This window comes from Microcaecilia unicolor, chromosome 5 (assembly GCF_901765095.1).
Source record: "Microcaecilia unicolor chromosome 5, aMicUni1.1, whole genome shotgun sequence".
Classification (NCBI taxonomy): Eukaryota; Metazoa; Chordata; class Amphibia; order Gymnophiona; family Siphonopidae; genus Microcaecilia; species Microcaecilia unicolor.
In genome coordinates, this window is record NC_044035.1 from 183,077,647 (window position 1) to 183,097,367 (window position 19,721).

At 42.0% G+C, this 19,721-nt stretch overlaps 1 protein-coding gene across 1 annotated transcript in view; it reads right to left on the reverse strand.

The window, feature by feature from the left end:
* RIPOR1 (RHO family interacting cell polarization regulator 1) overlaps positions 1 to 18,948 on the reverse strand; it is a 203,455-nt gene extending 184,507 nt beyond the window's left edge. Inside the window, 1 exon segment of the mRNA XM_030203645.1 lies at positions 18,831 to 18,948. Coding sequence (XP_030059505.1) covers positions 18,831 to 18,849 — 19 coding nt within the window. The 5' untranslated portion in view covers positions 18,850 to 18,948.
* Positions 18,949 to 19,721: the final 773 nt, after the last annotated feature.

Sequence of the window (19,721 nt, forward strand, 5' to 3'; positions counted from 1 at the left end):
AGCCGCAATGTAGCCGTGCTACCTTTTTAGCATTCACTAAAAATGAGTATGCGCTAATGCTAGAGACACCCATATATTCCTATGGGTGTGTCTAGCGTTAGCACACGGTAAAAAGTTAGTGCACCTACAGTGCAGCTTAGTAAACAGGGCCCTTTGTGCTGAACACTATGAAAAACTCACTCAGTCCAAAAGCCACTTTGCATCTGTAGTTTGATGTGCTAAAAGTGTAAACAAGCATGAGCGAACAATGGAGGGCTATATGTTTAGTGAATTTTCTGATGCTATTAACTGAAAATAAACAAAAGCACAAAAGACAACTAGAAAAATGGAAGAAAAATGTAAATAAGAGCCTACGATATTGGAAAGAGGGGGGGAAAATCATCTGTTGCATGCAAACATAATGATGGGCCTTTTCGACTAACCACACAGAGCAGATCCGGAATTAAGAAAGTATGCAAAGCGCACCGTCTATCAGAAGATATTAGAGATTATATTGTTGTGGAAATTTTACTATGTCAGTTTTCTTGTTTTATTTATTCCAGTAAATCTTACGCAATTTGCCAAGACATGAAACTTGGGTGGATTTTGGAAGAATGCATATGGTAACTTACAACTATTGGAAGCTTATAACATTACTGCTTTTAGGTCACATTTTAGTTTATGTTTCATATAACAACTGTTTATTTTTGCAATATTTAAGAAAACTTTTGAGCAATTTTTATGCTGTTTTCATCAATACATTTTGATGTTGAGTATAATATACTTTTTTGTAGACATTTTTGATCAGCTCTATCGAAAATCAAAAAGCAATCAATAAGCTTTTCTTTTCATACATATGGCTATCAATGCACCACAGAGAAGTCTTCTCAGAACAGACAGTGGTAGAAACCATCCAACTCAAGCAACATACTTTATTCAACAAATAAGCGATGGTTCTTAGGTCCATGTATGTTTGTCGGCATATTTATCTATAGCTTGTGTAGCACAGTTCTGTCTTAAATCAACTCGCAAAAAAGATCTTAAATGGAGAAGGTGTGCCTAAAGAGGAGGAGCTTGAATCTCAAAGTAGAGAAATAGAATCATCAATTATTGAACACTAGTAAATAAGGCCCGTATCTGACACAAATGAAACGGGCGCTAGCAAGGTTTTCCTGGGAGTGTGTATGTTTGACAGAGTGTGTGTGAGAGAGAGAGTGAATGTGCGAGTGTGTGTGTGTTACAGAGAGAGAGTGAGTCAGGGTGCGAGTGTGTCTGTGAGACAGTGTGTTTCACACAGATACACTGTGTGTGAGACAGAGTGTGAGAGAGAGAGTGTGTGTGATTGTCCTCTCTCCCCTGCCCCCCTCCAGCCACGCAGCGATTCTCCTCTCTCCCCTGGCCCCCCTCCAGCCAGCTAGCGATTCTCATCTCCCCTGCACCCCCTCCAGCCACCCAGCGATTCTGCTCTCTCACTTGCCCCCCCCCCTTGCAGCCACCCAGTGAATCTTTTCTGTTCCCTGCCACCCCCTGCAGCCACCCAGCGATACTGCTCTCTTGCCACAGAATATTCTTATTCTATCCAAGGGCTCTCAACCCAGTCCTCAGGGAAACACCTAGACTGTCAGGTTTTCAAGATATCTACGTGAATATGTATGAGAAAAAAATTGTATGCATTCTCTCCACTGTATGCAAATCCCTCTTGTGGATATTCTGAAAACCTGACTAGCTAGCTGTGTCCCTGAGGACTGGGTTGACAGCCCCTACTCTTCAACCATCTTTGCCATTTAAATCCCTCTATCCCGCAGTGTTCCCCAAATTTGCAGAGACATGTCTCCTTTTTATTCTCTGATATTGTAATACTTTTATCTCCTCTCGCTCCTCAAACAGTAAACATTTCTAAAATACAGTAAAATGTACTGCGATTAGGATTACATCAATCTAAACATCTTGTGCCCCCACCCCTGAGGGCCACTGCCTTAGACTCCTCCTTCCCCTACCCTAGCCACTCCCATTTCTCTCTTCACCCTCCTCTCTAAAATGGGAAGAAACCTCCCTCATTTCCTGGGCTTGTTCAGACTCTCTTTTCAAAACACTTGTGGGGAAAAGCAAACTATTTCCACCTATTATTCTTAGCCCTTTTTCCCTTTCCTGACACCCCCCCACTTGGTACAACGGAATCATATTTCCAAGAAGAAGATGGAAACAGCTCTGTAGAAGGGTCAAATATCAGAGTTCAATCTGGGCATTGTAATCTCAGCTCAGGATCTTGCATGTAGTCAGGCAGTAGGAGAGGGAAGAGCTGAGGGTGGGGTAAAACTAGGCTAGCTCAGTCCTTGAAACAATGACCTGACAAAGCAGTGGAGTCACACTCCAAAGCCAAAACAGAACCCCATGCTGTAATTTCCTTAATGAATACTTTTTGGTACAAAGTTATTTATGAACCAGATTATAATGCTCAATCTTATGTGCAAAAATGTTACCCAGTAGAGAGAAGGGCTTGAACTCCACTAATTCTTAAAAAGGACAGCTGCATCTACAGCTTGTAATTGGCAATTCAGCAGTTCAAAAGCTCTTTTCTTAGGGACAGGGGTTCGCAGCCCAGTCCTTGAGACATCTAGCCAGTCAGGTTTTCAGGATAGTCGCAATGAATATGAAAGAGAGATTTGCACAGAATGGAGGTAGTACATGCATATTTTTATTTATTTGTTGCCTGTATCCCACATTTTTCCACCTTTTTGTAGGCTCAATGTGGCTTACATTATGCCGTAATGGCGATCGCCATTTCCAGATTGAGAAATACAAAATAGTGTTAAAATTCATAAATGTTGAAGTAAATTATAAAGTAAGTTTGATAGACAGTTCATTTCAGGCATAGAAATAAGGGGGTGATGAGTTAATGTTCATTGGTGAAAATTGATTGACGCGGTCAGGTGTAGAGAATTTGGTTTTATCTAGTTTGGTAGAGTTATGGTTATTCACTGTGGGTATCCAGAAAACCTGACTGGCTAGGTGTGACCCATGGACTGGGTTGAAAACCCTTCCCTGCTTTGGGATATGCAGTAGTTATACAGCCTATCATTACTGGGCAACCATTTCCTATTCTGTTTATGTTACTATATAAACATTATTTTGTTTGAGCAGACACTCGGTAACTCCCAGATGTTACCCTTTCGAGTTGTGCAGGTTTGGACAAGCAGTTTTCACACTGCTTTGGCGATATTAAAACGGACTATTCGGGTTACATGCAGTCTCCTGGATTCCAAACCCAGAACAGTAACCGACTGTCCATACCTCAAATCTGGAAGTGTCCCTACATGTAATCTGGGATTTTGGGCAGCAGAGGACTAACCCTGTGTTGGGTCACATCCTCTTCTCACTGTATGATCTGCAGTGAGGTATTTATGTACCACAATCAGCATGGAATAGGGGAGTGTCCAACCTCAGCCCTCAAGGGCCACAATTCAGTTGAGATTTCAGGATTTCCTTAACAAATATACATGAGATCTATCTGCATGCTACCTTCATTGTATGCAAACAGATGTGTATATATCCTTTGGGGAAATCCTGAATGCCTGACTGGGCAAGGGCCAAGTTTGGACACAAATTTTGTATTATGGAGGTATGTTATCTCTCCTCCCTGTTTCCAGCAGTGAGTCACGGCGCGGGCAGTGCTGAAGACAGCTTCTTCCGGCTGCCCCAGTCCTGTCGCTGCTTCATCCCGCCTTTTCAGCTTCCTGTGAGTGGGACAAAGCAGCAAGATGGACCAGGACAGCCGGAAGCAGCTGTCTTCAGCACTGCCTGCCACGGCTCAAAACTGAAAACGAGAGAGAGAGCCAGCCATACCCGAAGGAAGGGAGAAAGAGCTCAGATACCTGACTGCAGGGACAGAGAGCAGGAAGTCAAAACAAGACAACCAAACCTGTGAGCTACTTCTTCCACTTTCTCACTCTTTATTGTTGGTACCATTTTTATTTGATCCCACTTATATTTTCAAACATGCCCAGCTTGTGCAGCATACAGATGTACACACAGAGGAAGTATAATAACGGAATAATTGTGTTTTATTTCCTGATTACTTATTTGTTGAACCCAGGAAATTATAAGAGTTTGTGGAGTTAAAAGAACAGATGAAGAACCCTCTGCAGCAACTTCCTTTAAGTTACCACTGTACCAGCTGCAATTACCGATTAACCTTCCTCACTCAGAAAATATGAATTGTAAGATTAACCATTCTGTGTTTTTCTTATTTTCTTTGAGATAGTTTTCCTGATCTTGGATCCCCCAATTGTGGATAATAATGTGGACTAACACAGATGATATTTTTCCTTAATGTTTGTTTTAATTGATATTTTCTCTTTTCTTTCCCATTTATGTATTGGACATAAATGTAATATATAATGAATAAATAAAATAATAAAAAAAAATATAATAACGGAATAACTTTTCATAGGTAGAGTAGTAATCTGCTATAAATTGTAATCAGTGTGTCATTTGGAGGGACTGGTTATAGGGACTCACAGAGAGGGGGGGCACTGAAAATGCAGGAGGGGGGTTGCTGGAGTGGACTCACAGAAAGAGAGAGAGCTGCTAGACCCAAAGGGGGAGCTGGAGAGAAGAGAGAAAGGTGCTAGACCATTGGGGGGAGGGAGGGATGGCAGGAGGGAAGGGAGAGAGAGGTGCTGGACCCCTGAGGGGGTAGGGCTGGAGGAAATGAAGAGAGGTACTGGACCTGCAGGGGAGGAAGGGAGGGGAAGGGACACAGAGAGAAGATGCTAGACATTGGGGAGAACAGAACATGGAAGGGAGATGCTGGACATAGGTGGAGGGGGGCATAGGGACACAGAGGAGTGATGCTGGACATAGGTGGAGGGGGGTAATAGGAATAGGGCTCTCTCTGGCCAGGGGGCAGATGTCCTAGTTGTACCCCCCCAAACACCATGTGTGATCTTTATATTTTGCACCGTATAGTAGGAAATGCATATCTTTCTATTTCTGTGGTGTGGCTTCTTGTGGTTTTAGGTTAATACAGATTTATCATTTTTGGTCAGCTATTACATATTTGGCATTTGTGTTTCGTATGTGTGTGACAGAGGAATTCTGTTAACATGAATTTTCTATGTAGCATTGTGTAGTAATTTAGCTTGTTCAGTTTTCCTGATAGTGGAGGGGATATTTGTGAGGAGAGACAGGGATTTTGTTGACCCTTGTTCTGTATTGTTTGTGATTTATAAAATGACAGTTGTACAGTATATTGTTTCTTTTTATATTTTAATAAAACAATTCAAATATAAAATCAGAACAAGGCTTGTGCAGATGGGATCTGGCAGAACTCGTGAGGGCGGGGCGGGGACGGAGATAAATTTTGTCCATGCGTCATTCTCTAGATGGAATACTGAGTAAATATTTCCCCTGGGAGCACAACATCCTTGGTGGTCGATAAATTTTCAGACTTGTTGCTATACCCAGACATGCATTATCTATATTTATTTATAGAAATTTTGTAAATACATTCCACATTATCACATGATTCTAGGCAAAGAACAAATTGACATACACAATAGTAATATCAATACAACATTAAACAAAACTAACAAAAGATACTAGATTTAAAATTTTACATCAATTAAAATGATTTAAAGAAAAAAAAAATACTGATACTAATATTACATCTTTGAGTGTCTTAAAAATACACCAAACAACTGGTAACCAATGAAGATCTTTCAATACTGGGGTAACTAACAACATGTTAAACACCCTGGGAGACCCGAGCATCTGCATTCTGTGCCATTTGTTCGCAGATGTTGGGCTTAAGGTTGCCACAAACTTCTTAAGAGCTTTGCAAAGAACAAAAATATTTGTTAAGCCATTCCACTATCTTCCTCAGCATCTACATATTCCTCTCCTTCCACCCCCCCCCCCCCCGAGTCTCATAGTACCACTTTTGTACTTCCTCCTATCATTAACCTATCTTAAAATGTTCTGTGCTCTTATTTGACTGTGGGAGTCTTTTACTAAAGCTTAGCTTGAGTTATCTGCAGCAGAGCCCATAGGAATAAAATGGGCCCTGCTGCAGATAACACGAGCTAAGCTTTCCCTGTATTGGCTATTTTTTCCTCTTTGCTTTCCTGACTACTTTCCCACATTCTCTTAGCTTTTCCAGATATTGTTGCTTGTCTTCCTCTTTCTGCAATCTCTTCTAGGACATTAAGGCTTCTTTTAGTTTAATATTTTGTTTTATTGAATTTTACTCTGAAATCAATGCTCATTTCTGTGTTAATCTTGGAAGCCTGTCTTTATAGAAATGTGTCCCAGATGTGTGTGCAGACAAGAGAAGGAAAACAGTGCCACCTATTCAAAGACATCAACATTTCCAACCCTGCATCCTTTGGACTCAGAATTAAAGGCTTTAGAACATATGGCTTGATCATCATACCAGCTGTGCAACAGTACACATGGAAAGGCCATAATCACAAAACAGAGAGCCATTGTCTTGCTTTATATCGTCGAAATAAAAGTCAGGGTACACAGTATAATATATCCAAATATGATCCAAATGTGCTGTACCATCCCCTAAACACCAACTTACACACCTCTAAAGTAGAAGGGCTTCCTGCCCATATCCTGCACAACAGCTTCCACAGAGAAACAAGGTTAGCCCTGCAGTGCTATCATATAACCTCTAGATAAATTAGGACACAGGGAGGAAACATGTGGTGTCCAAGATCACTTTGTGGCAGAGCAGGAATGCAAACAAGAATATTTGGACTTATGGTTCTAGATCAGTCACTAGCCTACACGTCTTCACCTGAAGCTACCACCAAAATGAGATTCCACACAACCCAAGTTCACTGACATCCATCCAGCTACATGATAAAAGTATTTTCTATGGACAGGTCAGGACCAGCCCTGAATCCCACTGGCAGCTATTATGCTGCATGGACGTGCACAGCCCCCCAGTGGTGAGGCTGTGCACTGCCATGCAGAAGGACTTCAGCTCGGGTCCTCTACTCCCCAGATCAGCCAGGGTTGGAATTCAGTTCGGGCAGTACTACAGGCCCCAGAGGAGACCATCATAGTGCAATGACACACTGTGGCTAGATTTAGGCCTGCGGAGGGACCCTTGGTATATGTTCCTCATATTAAAAACAAAATTACAATAACCACAGCCTCCAACTGCATTATATTTTATTCCACTGAATATGCTTGAATTCTCAGCAAAAATACTACATGCTCCTTCCCCCTCTGCTCCAATAAACATCGTATCCATTCACCTGCTCAAAGCGTTCTTTGCCCTCAAACTCCAGATTCATCTCTTCATGATTTCTACAAGAAATCCCAATATAACAAAATATGTTCTGTAGTCTTTTTACAGCATGCTGAATGGCTCCAATACTCCTGCCTGCAAGAGCTTACAATCCAAGTCTGATCATACAACTACACCCTCTGTCTCCAGCAGTTTGCTCAAAGTCACAACGTATATCATACCCAAGTGTACACTTGAGATATCTAAGTATCCAGCCAGGATAACATAAGAGATTAAGGAGACACTCAGGGTAACACAGTGAGTGGTGCTGGTGGAAGAGGGGGAGAGGGAGGGAACACCTCCAGTTCTAGAACTTTTGCACAGTGTTCCTTCTAAGATTTTTTTTTTTTTAGTATTCTAGACATAAACATATATAATATAGCAATAAATAAACATTAATGCTTATTCTTTACAGATTTACTTATATACATTCCCACTGGGAAGAAACCAAACCACCATTAAATTACTGTTCCACCAAGAACCCATCCCTCTCTATCCTTACGCGCCATGGATTGAAGCAGGGCTTCCCAAGTCTATCCTGGGGATTTTACAGCCAGTCAGGCTGGTTTTCAGAATATCCAGAATGAATACGCATGAGATAAAGCTGCATATTCTGGGCTCTCAGTGTGTGCAGATGTACCTTATGCATATTTATCATAGATATCTTGAAAATTTAATTAGGCATTTATATTCCACTTACATGCGAATGCTCTATACAAAATGCAGTATACCTCTACAGCTATATGAGAGATCCAGAGGTTAAGACTTGAGACAGAAACATCCTTCAAGCTCCAAATCAGACAGAAGCCTCAGGTCTTTTAGTTTTCAACTTCCAATCCTGTGGACTAACCACTACGAGCATCAATACTAATTCTGCTTATTTCTATGGTGCTACAAGATGTCCATAGCAATTTATGGACAGGAGTAAGAAACAGTCCCAGCTCCATGAGATACAAACTGAGACCAATAGGAGGTTTAAATTACATTTATGCAGTCATTATAGATTTTTAAAAAATGTTCATACAGAAAAGGCTATGATTGGATTTAGCCAAGACTTAAAATGTAAAAGCAACTTTAGAAAAAAAACAGCATTTTAGATGGGACTTGTTCAAACGCAGGGTGTACCATGCAGCTAAATTTTACTGACTACCCAACTAACAGAAAATTGTAATACTACTCAATACTTCCCTGCCCTGCTACTCTTTCACACCAACCAGCTGGCAAAAGTTTCTGAGGAGAACAGGGTTGATGGGGGAGGGGATCATGATGCACCAGCTTAAGAATGACTATTCCAGGTATAGTGCACAGCCAAGGTGGAAAGCAGGGAGTCCGGAGATGGAGATGAAAGAAGCACAGAAATAGGAGCAGTCTTGCCCAAGTCAAATTACACAGGAAACAAGAGGCAACAGGGAGTATGGGTTATACTGCAAATCACACACACCCTGCATGTACTGGGAAGCACCAAGGACTTTAACCCACCCAGGAAAGACGATGAATACCGGCACTAGGCCCCCACCCTGAAGTGTCACAGAGTTCTGAAAATATCCTGGAACCAGGCACACAAAGCTGTTAGGCTGCACCTTGGCAAATTGCTTCAATAAATAAGGTGTTTAACGCCTAGAACAAGAGCATTTCTAGATGCACCCTATTAATAAACAAACGTGTTCCTCTGGCCTGAGGAGAGGGTGTTAGTCTGAGGAACACATTCTTGGTGACAAGTGCTATGCCAAGAACTTTACCTGAATTTTACCTGAAAAAAGTTACTGTACGATGGTTTATAGTATTTTGTGAGAGTCTTCATAACCTTGTAATTTTAGGCAGCAGAATGTGAAAAATGTAAAAAAGTCGTGGGATTGGAGGCAATGTACCTGTGGATTAGGAATTAGTTATTGGAAATAAATCAGAGAGTAGGTTTAAATGGCCATTTTTCTCAATGGAGGAGGGTGAATAGTGGAGTGCCGTAGGGATCTGTACTGGAATTGGTGCTATTTAACATTTATAACTTATCTGGAAATTGGAGTGGCGACCGAGATGATTAAGGGGGTCTTTTACTAAGCAGTGGAAGAAATCAGCGAGCTAAAAATGCTACTGCAGCTTAATAAAAGACCCTCTAACTTTGCAGATGACACAAAACTATTCAGTTGTCAAAACAGATGTGGATTGTGAAAAACTGCAGGAAGACCTTAGAAAACTGGAAGACTGGGCATCCAAATGGCAGATGAGAATTTAATGTGGACAAATCCAAAGTAATACACATGGGAAGAATAATCCGAATCATAGTTACCCAATGCTAGGGTCCACCTTAGGAGTCAGCACTCAAGAAAAAGATCTAGGTGTCATTGTAGACAATACGCTGAAATCTTCTGCCCAGAGTGTGGTGGTGGCGGCAGCCAAAAAAACCAAACAAACAGAATGCTAAGAATTATTAGGAAAGGGATGCAAAATAAGACTAAAAATATTATAATGCCTCTGTATTACTTCATGGTGAGACCTCACCTTGAATACTGCGTTCAATTCTGGTCGCCATCTCAAAAATAATATAGCGGAATTAGAAAAAAGTTCAAAAAAAGAGCAACCAAAATGATAAAAGATGAAAATCCTCTCTTACGAGGAAAGGCTAAAGAAATTAGGGCTCTTCAGTTTGGAAAAAGAGAGATGGCCGAGGGGGCATATGATCAAGGTCTACAAAATCCTGGGTGGTATAAAACAGGTAAAAGTGAATTGATTTTTCACTCTTTCAAAAAGTACAAACACCAAGGGACACAATGAATTACATGGTAATATTTTAAAACAAATAGGAGGAAATATTTTTTCACTCAAAGAATAGTTACGCTCTGTCAGAGGATGTGGCATCAGCGGTGAACGTATCTAGGTTTAAAAAAACATCTGAACAAGTTCCTGGAGGAAAAGTCCATAGTCAGTTATTCGGTTGGACATGGGGGAAGCCACGGCTTCTCCCAGGATTAGTACACTGAATGTTGCTACTAATTGGGTTTCTGCCAGGTACTTGTGACCTGAATTGGCCACGGTTGGAAGAAGAATATATCAGGCTAGACGGACCATTGGTCTGACCCAGTATGGCTATTCTTATGTTATTATTATAATATACAACTGAAAATGCTTTGAAATAGAGTTTCTCACCAATACATTTTCAAAATGAAAGAACAATTATAATGTACCCCTTCCTGCCTGGATCAGCCTTAGGTGGGGCACTTACATAAAATATAATTTTGTTGGTGAGTCCAAGTTGGGACCAGCAATCACTGGGGGGGGGTGGGGGCACTGGCATAACAATTTACTCCTTCCTCGGACACACAATCCAGACCTGGCCAGAATTTGGGATCTGGACCAAAATTATTTAAAACAAAAATATAAGCAAAAGGGACAATCTTCACAAAGATACAGGCAGAGGCTGAATGCAAATGTAACAAGCAAACACTTCAGTCACTCATTCTGTCCTGCAGAGCTCTCCTTTCTGAGAGACTCCTCTGTATTTGAGCTTCTTAGAATGTGTATCTTTGTAGATCCTAGGGATGTCCTCTGACTCCTCTTTCTAAGGACCAGAATCCCCTGTTTCTCCAACTACTCCCATCTACTTAAAAGTAGCCATGGGCTGGTTCCCCACTCCAATATTCACCGCCAAGCAAGTGCAGAAGCCTCAGCAACCATGTCACTTCTCACCACTTCTTTACCCTTATGACTAGCCAAAGTCCATAATCTTCTCCAGAACTTGGCACAATGGCCAGGGTATCAGAGCCAAAAGTCCCTTACCCTTCACTATGACAACTGGGGACACAGGAGCCAAAGGCAAAGAATTCAAACAGGACTGTTTTATATCAATAAGCTTTACTCCAAAAAGCTTCTCTTCTCACCATTACCTCACTGGTCAGGAAAGCCCTCCCCTTGTTCTGGGCACAGCCGAGGTACAGTGGATTCCAGTTAATTAGGACATCGCTTAAATCGGGGCAGCTGCATATTTCAGCCAAAACCCAGAGAACAGAAACAAAGCACAGTTGTAAAGGTGCAATGGTTTCACTTATTTGGGACAATCTTCTCGTTTCACGTATAAAAGTTCTCCTTCACAGTAGATTCTGAATGTTAAATATCTTTAATAACTATTCTCTCTGAATTGGTCACTTATCATTAACCTTCTTACTCTCTCTTGTACTATTTCTCACTCATAGTATATTTAAAATGTTGAAAATCCACAGATAACCTAGTAAACCTAAAATACTGTATTATACAACTGGGCTCTTACAATTAGATTAATCTTTACTGTGAATAAATCTCTGTTATGTATCATTTACTGTTTATTGTAAGCCACACTGAACTCGTTTGTTTGGTATAATGTGGGATAGAAGTGTCACAAATAAACAAATAATAAACAATGCACCATTTATTTGGAGAAGTAACGTACATACATCATCGTTACATCCTCAAGTTTATATGGGCTGCTGCATTTGCATACACGTGCTGCTACGAGGTGTAACGTATTCCATCTGTGGTGTGCACTGAAAAAATTCCAAGGAAAGATCTAAAACTCGCAGACAAAAAAGCCTTGCTAGAAAAATTGGAAAAACAACCGCCAAACACCAGTTAGTGCCAACTGGCAGAGATTACAGGATTGCCAAAATCCACAATAGCATGTGCTGTACAACAAGAGAAATCAATAAACGAGTAGACTTAACTCGCTTAACAGGATGTTTCCGAAAAACTGAAGCATGATGGTAAGGATCCCAATGTAGAAGAGGTCCTGAATCATTAGTTACCAATTATAACAGGAAGAGCTGTTCGTGTGAGTGGACCAAATGTTAAAAAGCAAGTCAGAGGAGTTAGCTAGAGATGGCTGGCTGTCACAATGGAAATGCAGATTCGGGATAAAGTTTAAGAGGGCATGTGGTGAGAAGACAGTGCTGATGCTATAAGCACTGAACAATGTGAAAGCCACAAAACTGCCACGATTACTTTGTAAATTTTGTGCAGATGACATTTACAATGCTGATGAAACAGGGCTATTCTACCATGCCACACCTGATGGACCCCTGAACTATAAACGCACAACGCTGTTGGGCTCAAAGAAAGCTATGGATCGTGTAACAATGCTATGATGTTCTAACATGTCGGGAACTGATAAACATAAGCCGCGGTGTTTTAAAGAGATCAGCATGGAAAGTTTACCTGTTCTGTATCATATTGATGCTAAACAAGTAAAAAAAAAAATCTACTACTGCTTCATGGACTTCAAGGTGGCGTTTGATTTGGTATGCAATGAAGGACTGGCAAGTATGGGACCACAGGAGAAACGGATTAGGACAGCAATAAATTTGTAGGAAATATCAGGTCCCCCCCCCCCCCCCCCCTTTAAAAAAAATGAAATTGATAAGAGCAACAACAGGCAGTAGACAATGAGATACAATGTTCCCCCTGTTATTCATAGCCATTCTAGAGATGGTCACAGAAAAAACGGAAGTGCAAGAGCACAAAGGTGTAGAGATACAGGAAAAGCACATCTGAGATTTGTAGAGGATATAGATCTGTTGGAAGAAGGGAATGAGCACCTGCAAGAGCAAACTGACCGATCTCAATTTCACAGGGATAAGTTGAAAGTTGTAATGACGGGTAATAACAATGGGGCGAAACAATTCACAGAAGGCAAGGTGTTGGAATAGGTAGACAAATTCATATACACAGGAAAAATGATAACCAAAAGATAACAGTAGCAAGAAATACATAAAGTAGGATCGGAATAGCAAGACTGACCACACCATGGAAGATAAAGATCATTTAGCACAAACAAATTGTGAACCCTGGACAAGTGTGTGATATCTCCACAGCTACATGCATGACTCTTGGACTTTAAGAGGACAGATAAATAAGAATAAGTTGGAATGATATGGTGAACAATAGAGAGATCCAAGAGGATCTGAACAGGAAAGTAATGGAGAAATTGGAAATGTCTGGACACGTCTGAAGGATGGAAGACATTTGGATGCTTAGAAAAGACAAAGGAGTACAGAAAATAGGAAGACTGAATAGATGATGGCTGGATAGTATCTGGCAGTAGACTAGACATCCAAAGTGCAGTACATGTGGCTTAACACACAAAAGATCATGAGCAAGGATGGTCTCCACCACTGGCTCTAAGCATCCATAAGAACTATGGGGTGCAATGATGATAATAATGACTTCAAGGTAAGACAAAACATGCCAAGGTGTCTCCTGGTTAGTGCAAAGAGAATCCACGTGTGTGGAGAACTTAAAAGATCCCACGGAGTAGCTCACAAAGAGAACAAAAGTGGGAACGAAGACCATGGGTTCCAGAGACTGGCGCACACAATGTATGCTCCACTCTCTGGAACCCATGGTCTTCATTCCCACTTTTCTTCCCTTCGTCTCCTGGTTAGTGCACATTGGTATCTCACCTCCTACTGTGTTGTGCTCTCTCTGAATTTATTTACTTCAAATGTATAGGATTTTGTGCAAAACAGTTCTGAATTCAATTGCAAAGAACTCAACTATTCCTCAAGCTCCCTCAGACCATCTCGTTTTGTCTAACCCCTCAGTGGTGTCCACTCTCATCAGAAAAAGAAGCAAGCTTTTCCTTCTAACCCCTCCACATTATTTGTTCAAAGTCATTACAAGGAATCAGCCCCAGGACAGATCCCTGAGATATTCCAGTAATCCGCTTTTATTCTTCACAGTGAACTTTATTTACCACCACTCTTCTCTTGTGTATCATGCAATACATATAATATAAAACACATTCTCCACAAGGGTCTGACGCAGATCACAAAAGAATTTTACTAGACATTTCTAGGAGCTACAATAAAATAAGATCGATAAATTAAATCGTCATCCTACATACCCAAAAACTTCTTAAAGAAAGTGTTTTCAATTGTTTCTAATACAGTTTGCCACTTTAGGGCCCAACCCCAGCTTGGTCAGTTTACTTTTGAGCCTCCTATGTGGGACAGCGTTGAAAGCATTGCGGATAGAATAGAACATCCGGTGCATGCCCATGAACTCAGTCTTTGGTGACATGGTTACAAGGAACCAAACTAGCCCAGTATGCTAAGTAACTTGCAACACCGCTCTCAACATGGCTTCTAGGAAATTCCACTGAAAACCTCATGCTAGGTCCAATGCTATAATTAAGTGCGTTATCCAGTCATCCAGTCTGGAGATGGCTGCATGTACACAATAAAAAGCTACTGGGATCCTGGCTGCATGCACAGTGAGGTAGGCATTCTAATTTTCTGCACAAAGCAAACAATTTTGGTGAACATTTCTGGGCCACTAGAGTCAATCAATGCACCTATCCAGCATGAAAAGTCTTTAAAATGTCTCAGATAAGCAACAGCCTATGATAACCAAACAGGATGACAACGACGATACACTGAATGGGTAATGAAGTCACTATCCTACAGCTCCGCCCCCCCCCCCCCACCCCCACATACACACTCCCCCTTTCACTCAGCATATACAGACCAGTACGATTCAGATTATCTGGACTATCCTCGGCAGGGAAGTGGTCCAGATAATCATAAATCCAGATGATTGGGCATATATATATAAGCACACCATAGAACACTGTATATTGTGTGCTGGGGAAATGGAGACAAGGAGGAGATGCGCTTCTATTGTTCCCACTCTGGCCCACCCATATGTACAGTACTCTGTTGAGTGCCGGTCCAGATAACTGGACATCCGGTTAATCGGTATGCGCTGCTATTGTTCCCTCTGGCCCACCCACGTAAAGTACTCTGTTGAGTGCCGGTCCGGATAATTGGACATCTGGTTAAGCGGTGTTCAGATAATCGGCATCATACTATACTTTAGAGAATGACACGGGAACAAAGTCTGTCCCCATCCTCGCCCCGTCCCTGCAGGCCCCGTCTCCGTCCCCATGGCCTCTATCCTCATCTGAAGAAGCCTCAAACAATTATGATTTATATTTAAATCTTTTTGTTAAAGTATAAAAAGGAACAATATGCTATGCAACTGTTGTGTATAAATTACAAATAGAAAACAGTAGTAACAGAGAGCAGTTATAATAACCCTCCTCACCACCACCCTCTACCCTTCCAACCCCAACAATAGCTGATTTCTACTACCCCAAGGAGTCCTAATCCACCCTGTTAAAATGTACACAGGTACAAAATACAACCCGTTCTGTATGCCCTAGAGGGGAGAAATATGCCCTATGAAGCACTGTTATTTTTATAATCTGTGGATGAATAAGAAGTCATCAACAATCTCAAGATTCAGTCTAGCTCTCCTGTCTTCCACACAGTTCTTCCTACAATAGAAGAAGTCTTCTTAGAAGATGTGCTGGTAGCAGGATGTACAGGATCCCCCATGCAAATTTTTCCAATTGTGGCCAGCATGTTTGCTTGTTTTTCCAAAAAAATCAATATATCATTGTCTGCATAACTCAAATAATAAATAACAGTCCAGTTCATTAACGGGCTTCAAAGTAGAAAATGACACGGGGACAAAGTTTGTCCCCCATCCCCACCCCATTCCCGCGAGATCTGTCCCTGCCTCATCCCCACAAGCTCTGTCCCCGTCCCATTCTCTACTGTACTTAACAGCACACCTTCCTGCCTTAAAGCAACTGCAATACATCATTAATTTATCTCATTTCTAATTTAATTTTGGTTTTATAGTGGCAACTCTAGGCTCCAAGTCACAGTGCTGGTGCCCATCTTTACTGGAAAGTATCATTTAACTAGAATCTTTTTTGTTTGAAAATGACATGTGCATTACAGAATCACCAATAAAACTGAAATAAAAATAAAAATAAATTTATGATATATTGCAAACAGCTACTTCACACTCAGTCATAAGACAGATTTCTGTCTTACACTGATGGCCACCCTTAAACCTGATTGGGAAGAATGCATTCCACTAAACTGTGCATTTCAGCAATAAAATACTACAAGTCCCAGAATGCCCTGGTCAAAGCAGATTAATGATAGAGGAAGTTCAGATACTGAAAGCCAAGAGTCACTGGCTCTGCTTTTCCATGCCCAAGTAAACACTGCTCATCCTGTCAGCAGCGGGAGGGAGGGGTCAATGTCATTACGGGGCAGGTTGGAAAAGTTCAGACTTTTAAAACTCTAGCTGGATTATGTAATGCTGGTTCCCATGCAGCTGTGTCAGCTTTGCAACATAAACTTCCGTTCACTGCTTAGACAAACACCCTGTGACCCCATGTAAGACACTTTGCTTGACAACATGCCCCACGTACAATATTCAGCTTTGTTTCAAACTCACCTCCTCCTTTCCTTGTGACTGCACTGCACTTCTGTTCTGGGTAAACCATCTGCCCCTCTCCCTGCTTCTCCTCATAGCCCACCCCCCTTTGCCTTAAATGTCATTGTACAATCTACAGCATAAGATCCAATATATTGCACTTCATTCCCCTGACCTTCAGTGAATGCCGATATGTAGGAAGCCCTGTACACACAGACCCACGCCTGGCCATCTCTGCACAAGTCACCAGAAAAAAAAAAAACCACAAATGACATGCACCCCCACACACAACCACTAAACTTGGGATTTCTAGCTGTATGCAGCATACACCTCTGATTATATGAGCTTGGTGCAAAATACAAACATCCAATGGCAGTCCAAGGCAAAAATAATTCAAGCTATTGCAGACAATATGATTATATGGTGGCTACCCTGCACTTCTGCAAGTGCCACCTCATTCTGCTGCTGTCTTCATCCTGGGACCACAGCCATGGATGGCCTCCCCAAGCTGGGAAAATAGGGAAGATTTCTGCTCTACCCTTCCTTTAAGGGTCATGGAGCAGCCTGGTGCCAGTCTAAAGGCAGAAGTCAGAGAGACTAGAATCTTCTAGATGGGACACCGGCTAGATGCATGATTCTAACGGGTTTCTTATTCTTTCAATGTGAGATAAAAAGGGGGGGGGGGGTCATCACTCCTCAAAACAAACATTCCTACCCAGTAGAGAAACAGGGTTTTACAAAATGTATTAAATGAGCATGAAGCTGTAAGCAAACCAGGAAAAGAACTGAAAAGGGGTGTCAAATTGAAGGTTCTGCTGCAAGCCACAGTGCTACATAGTGAAATAACCAGCATTAAAAGGTGCTTCTATTAACCACAATACACAGACACCAGATGTCCAAAAATTAGGACAAACACAAAGACTTAAAATGATATAGCAAGTTACAGTCTCCAAATAAAAATGCTGAACTCCAGAGCGGTCTGGAGAGATGCAGGCTGTGTGGCTAGGAGGTTTTTGCCCAGAGGTGGAGCCACTACAGGTCATTAAAGTTATTTATAGTTCTTTCACTGTTGGAAGTCTAGTATGTCATTTCTCTCCCAATTCTGCTGCACAGAAGTTTTTGCCCATCTGTAATCTTTTGCCTATACATCATTCACCTACAGACTTGAAAGCAATTAACGAAACAACTATCTTTCGAAAATCTCTTAAAACATTCTTCTTCAACAAGACCTACGAGAACCTATAACCTCACTAAATCACCTCACCAACCCACTCAATTATAAACGCCCACCTTCTATAACTACCCAATCATTCTCTCCTTCTATCCTCCCTTCCTGATCACTACACACTACTAACTGTATCTGACACCCTGATATGACAATGTTATCAAATCTATGTAAGCCACATTGAGCCTGCAAATAGGTGGGGGAATGTGGGATACAATTGCAATAAATAAATAAAAATAAATTCAAGGGTAACCTTCACCCTACAAGGCTGCCTCATCTCCTCTGGACCCTACAAGGACCAGGGGCTCACACATCGCTGAAGATCATAGCTAAAATTCTCCTGCAGGATAAAGAGGAGGAAGGGAACCCCCAATGGCAGCAATCAAAAAGGATACATGAAGAGAAGAACAGCAGACCGAGAACAAAACGTTAATTACACTTCCCACCATAGGTATTCTTGTGAGGTCCCAGGGCTCATGATCTGAGCTCTGCTTGTCTAAAGGTGTGCAAGCCCCATTACTTTATTCTACAAAATAGAATTAAATCCAGCATAGTGGATGGACATTCTCCATAGAGTGGATATGACAAACAGAACAGCGACAAGAACCATACATAGAAGAAGCCCTGCTGTGATTTGAGTGCCTGCTTAGAACTGTTCATCTTTACTGGTGTGAAAGAGGGTGGGGAAACACACACACATACACACCCACAAATCCAAAAGGGTCAGGAGTAAAATGATCACCATTGATCTCCCATTCCCTACTTAAATATTACCAGACTAGGGCAGACAATCCAGCTCTTTTCTCCTCTCCTTGTAAGACAGTCACCTACATCCATCTGGAAAAACTGACCCAGCATCAGCTTACAGCCAAGAATCCCTAGATTATGAACCACCAAGGGTGGGAGGGTCTGAAGCAGTTCCCAATATACAGGCAGCCACAAACATCCTTCCCCATCAGCCCCACAGCTGTAACCTGCTTCAAGGAGTTCTGCTGTTTGCCGCCTTACTCTCCCACCACTGCTAACTTCTGGCCAGATGACAACAATCGAGCAGGGAAAGCCTACCTTTCAGCCTATCGTTCATGTTGAAGTAGAGGTCCTGGGGAACGGGCACAGTGCCCACCCTCCCCTGACTGATCCCGCTGTACTGCTCCCTGATGGCAGTCCTGCACCGTGACAGTCTGCTCCAGCTGGAGCCTTAGGAGAAACCGAAGCAGGGCCCGGGAGTCTCCTCCCACGCCTTCCCCTGCCAAAAAAGCCTCTGACATCAGGCAGTTCCTGCTGCTCCCAGAGGATGAGTCAAAAGAGAAAAGAACAATGAACACTTCCCTGACCTTTTCGGAAGGCAGGCTGGGAAGGGAAGAGGTATCGACTTCGACACATTGCAAGTTGCAACTCCATTTATCAGGGTCCAAACATTTCCAGGCATTGCAAAAAGCAGAAGCCGAGGCTTAAAAGTCAGGTGGAAAGTCCCTTCAGAAAAGAAGGCTCCTCTTATTGTAAGGCAGCCCCCAGCCTGACATCCCCCACTAATTCCAGAGCTACTTAACAACTGGATTTCCCCATTCACAACCCCCCCCCCCCCCAAAAAAAAAAATACTCTATGAAATGAGTCAGCAACTTTTTAGCACCGAGACTGAAGGAGATGAAATCTGTAGACATTGACAGGGTAAAAAAAAAAGCCTATGCTTTGAGCTCCTCGCCCCTTCTGGGAAGGATGGGAGGGAGCAGTGAAATGGATACCGGCTCCTTGCAGCAGGAAGCTGCTGTTGAAAAGCAGAAAGGGGCCCTTCCCTCCCAAAGGATCAGCCACAGGATGGGGAGGGAAAAGCATAATTTCTGAAAGGAAAGTGAACGCAACACACCAAATGAGAAATACACATGCCAAAGCGTAAATGCAGGTCCAGAGCACAGGGCCAGGGGTGCTGTGCCCACTAATTTCAGCATTCGCCGAAG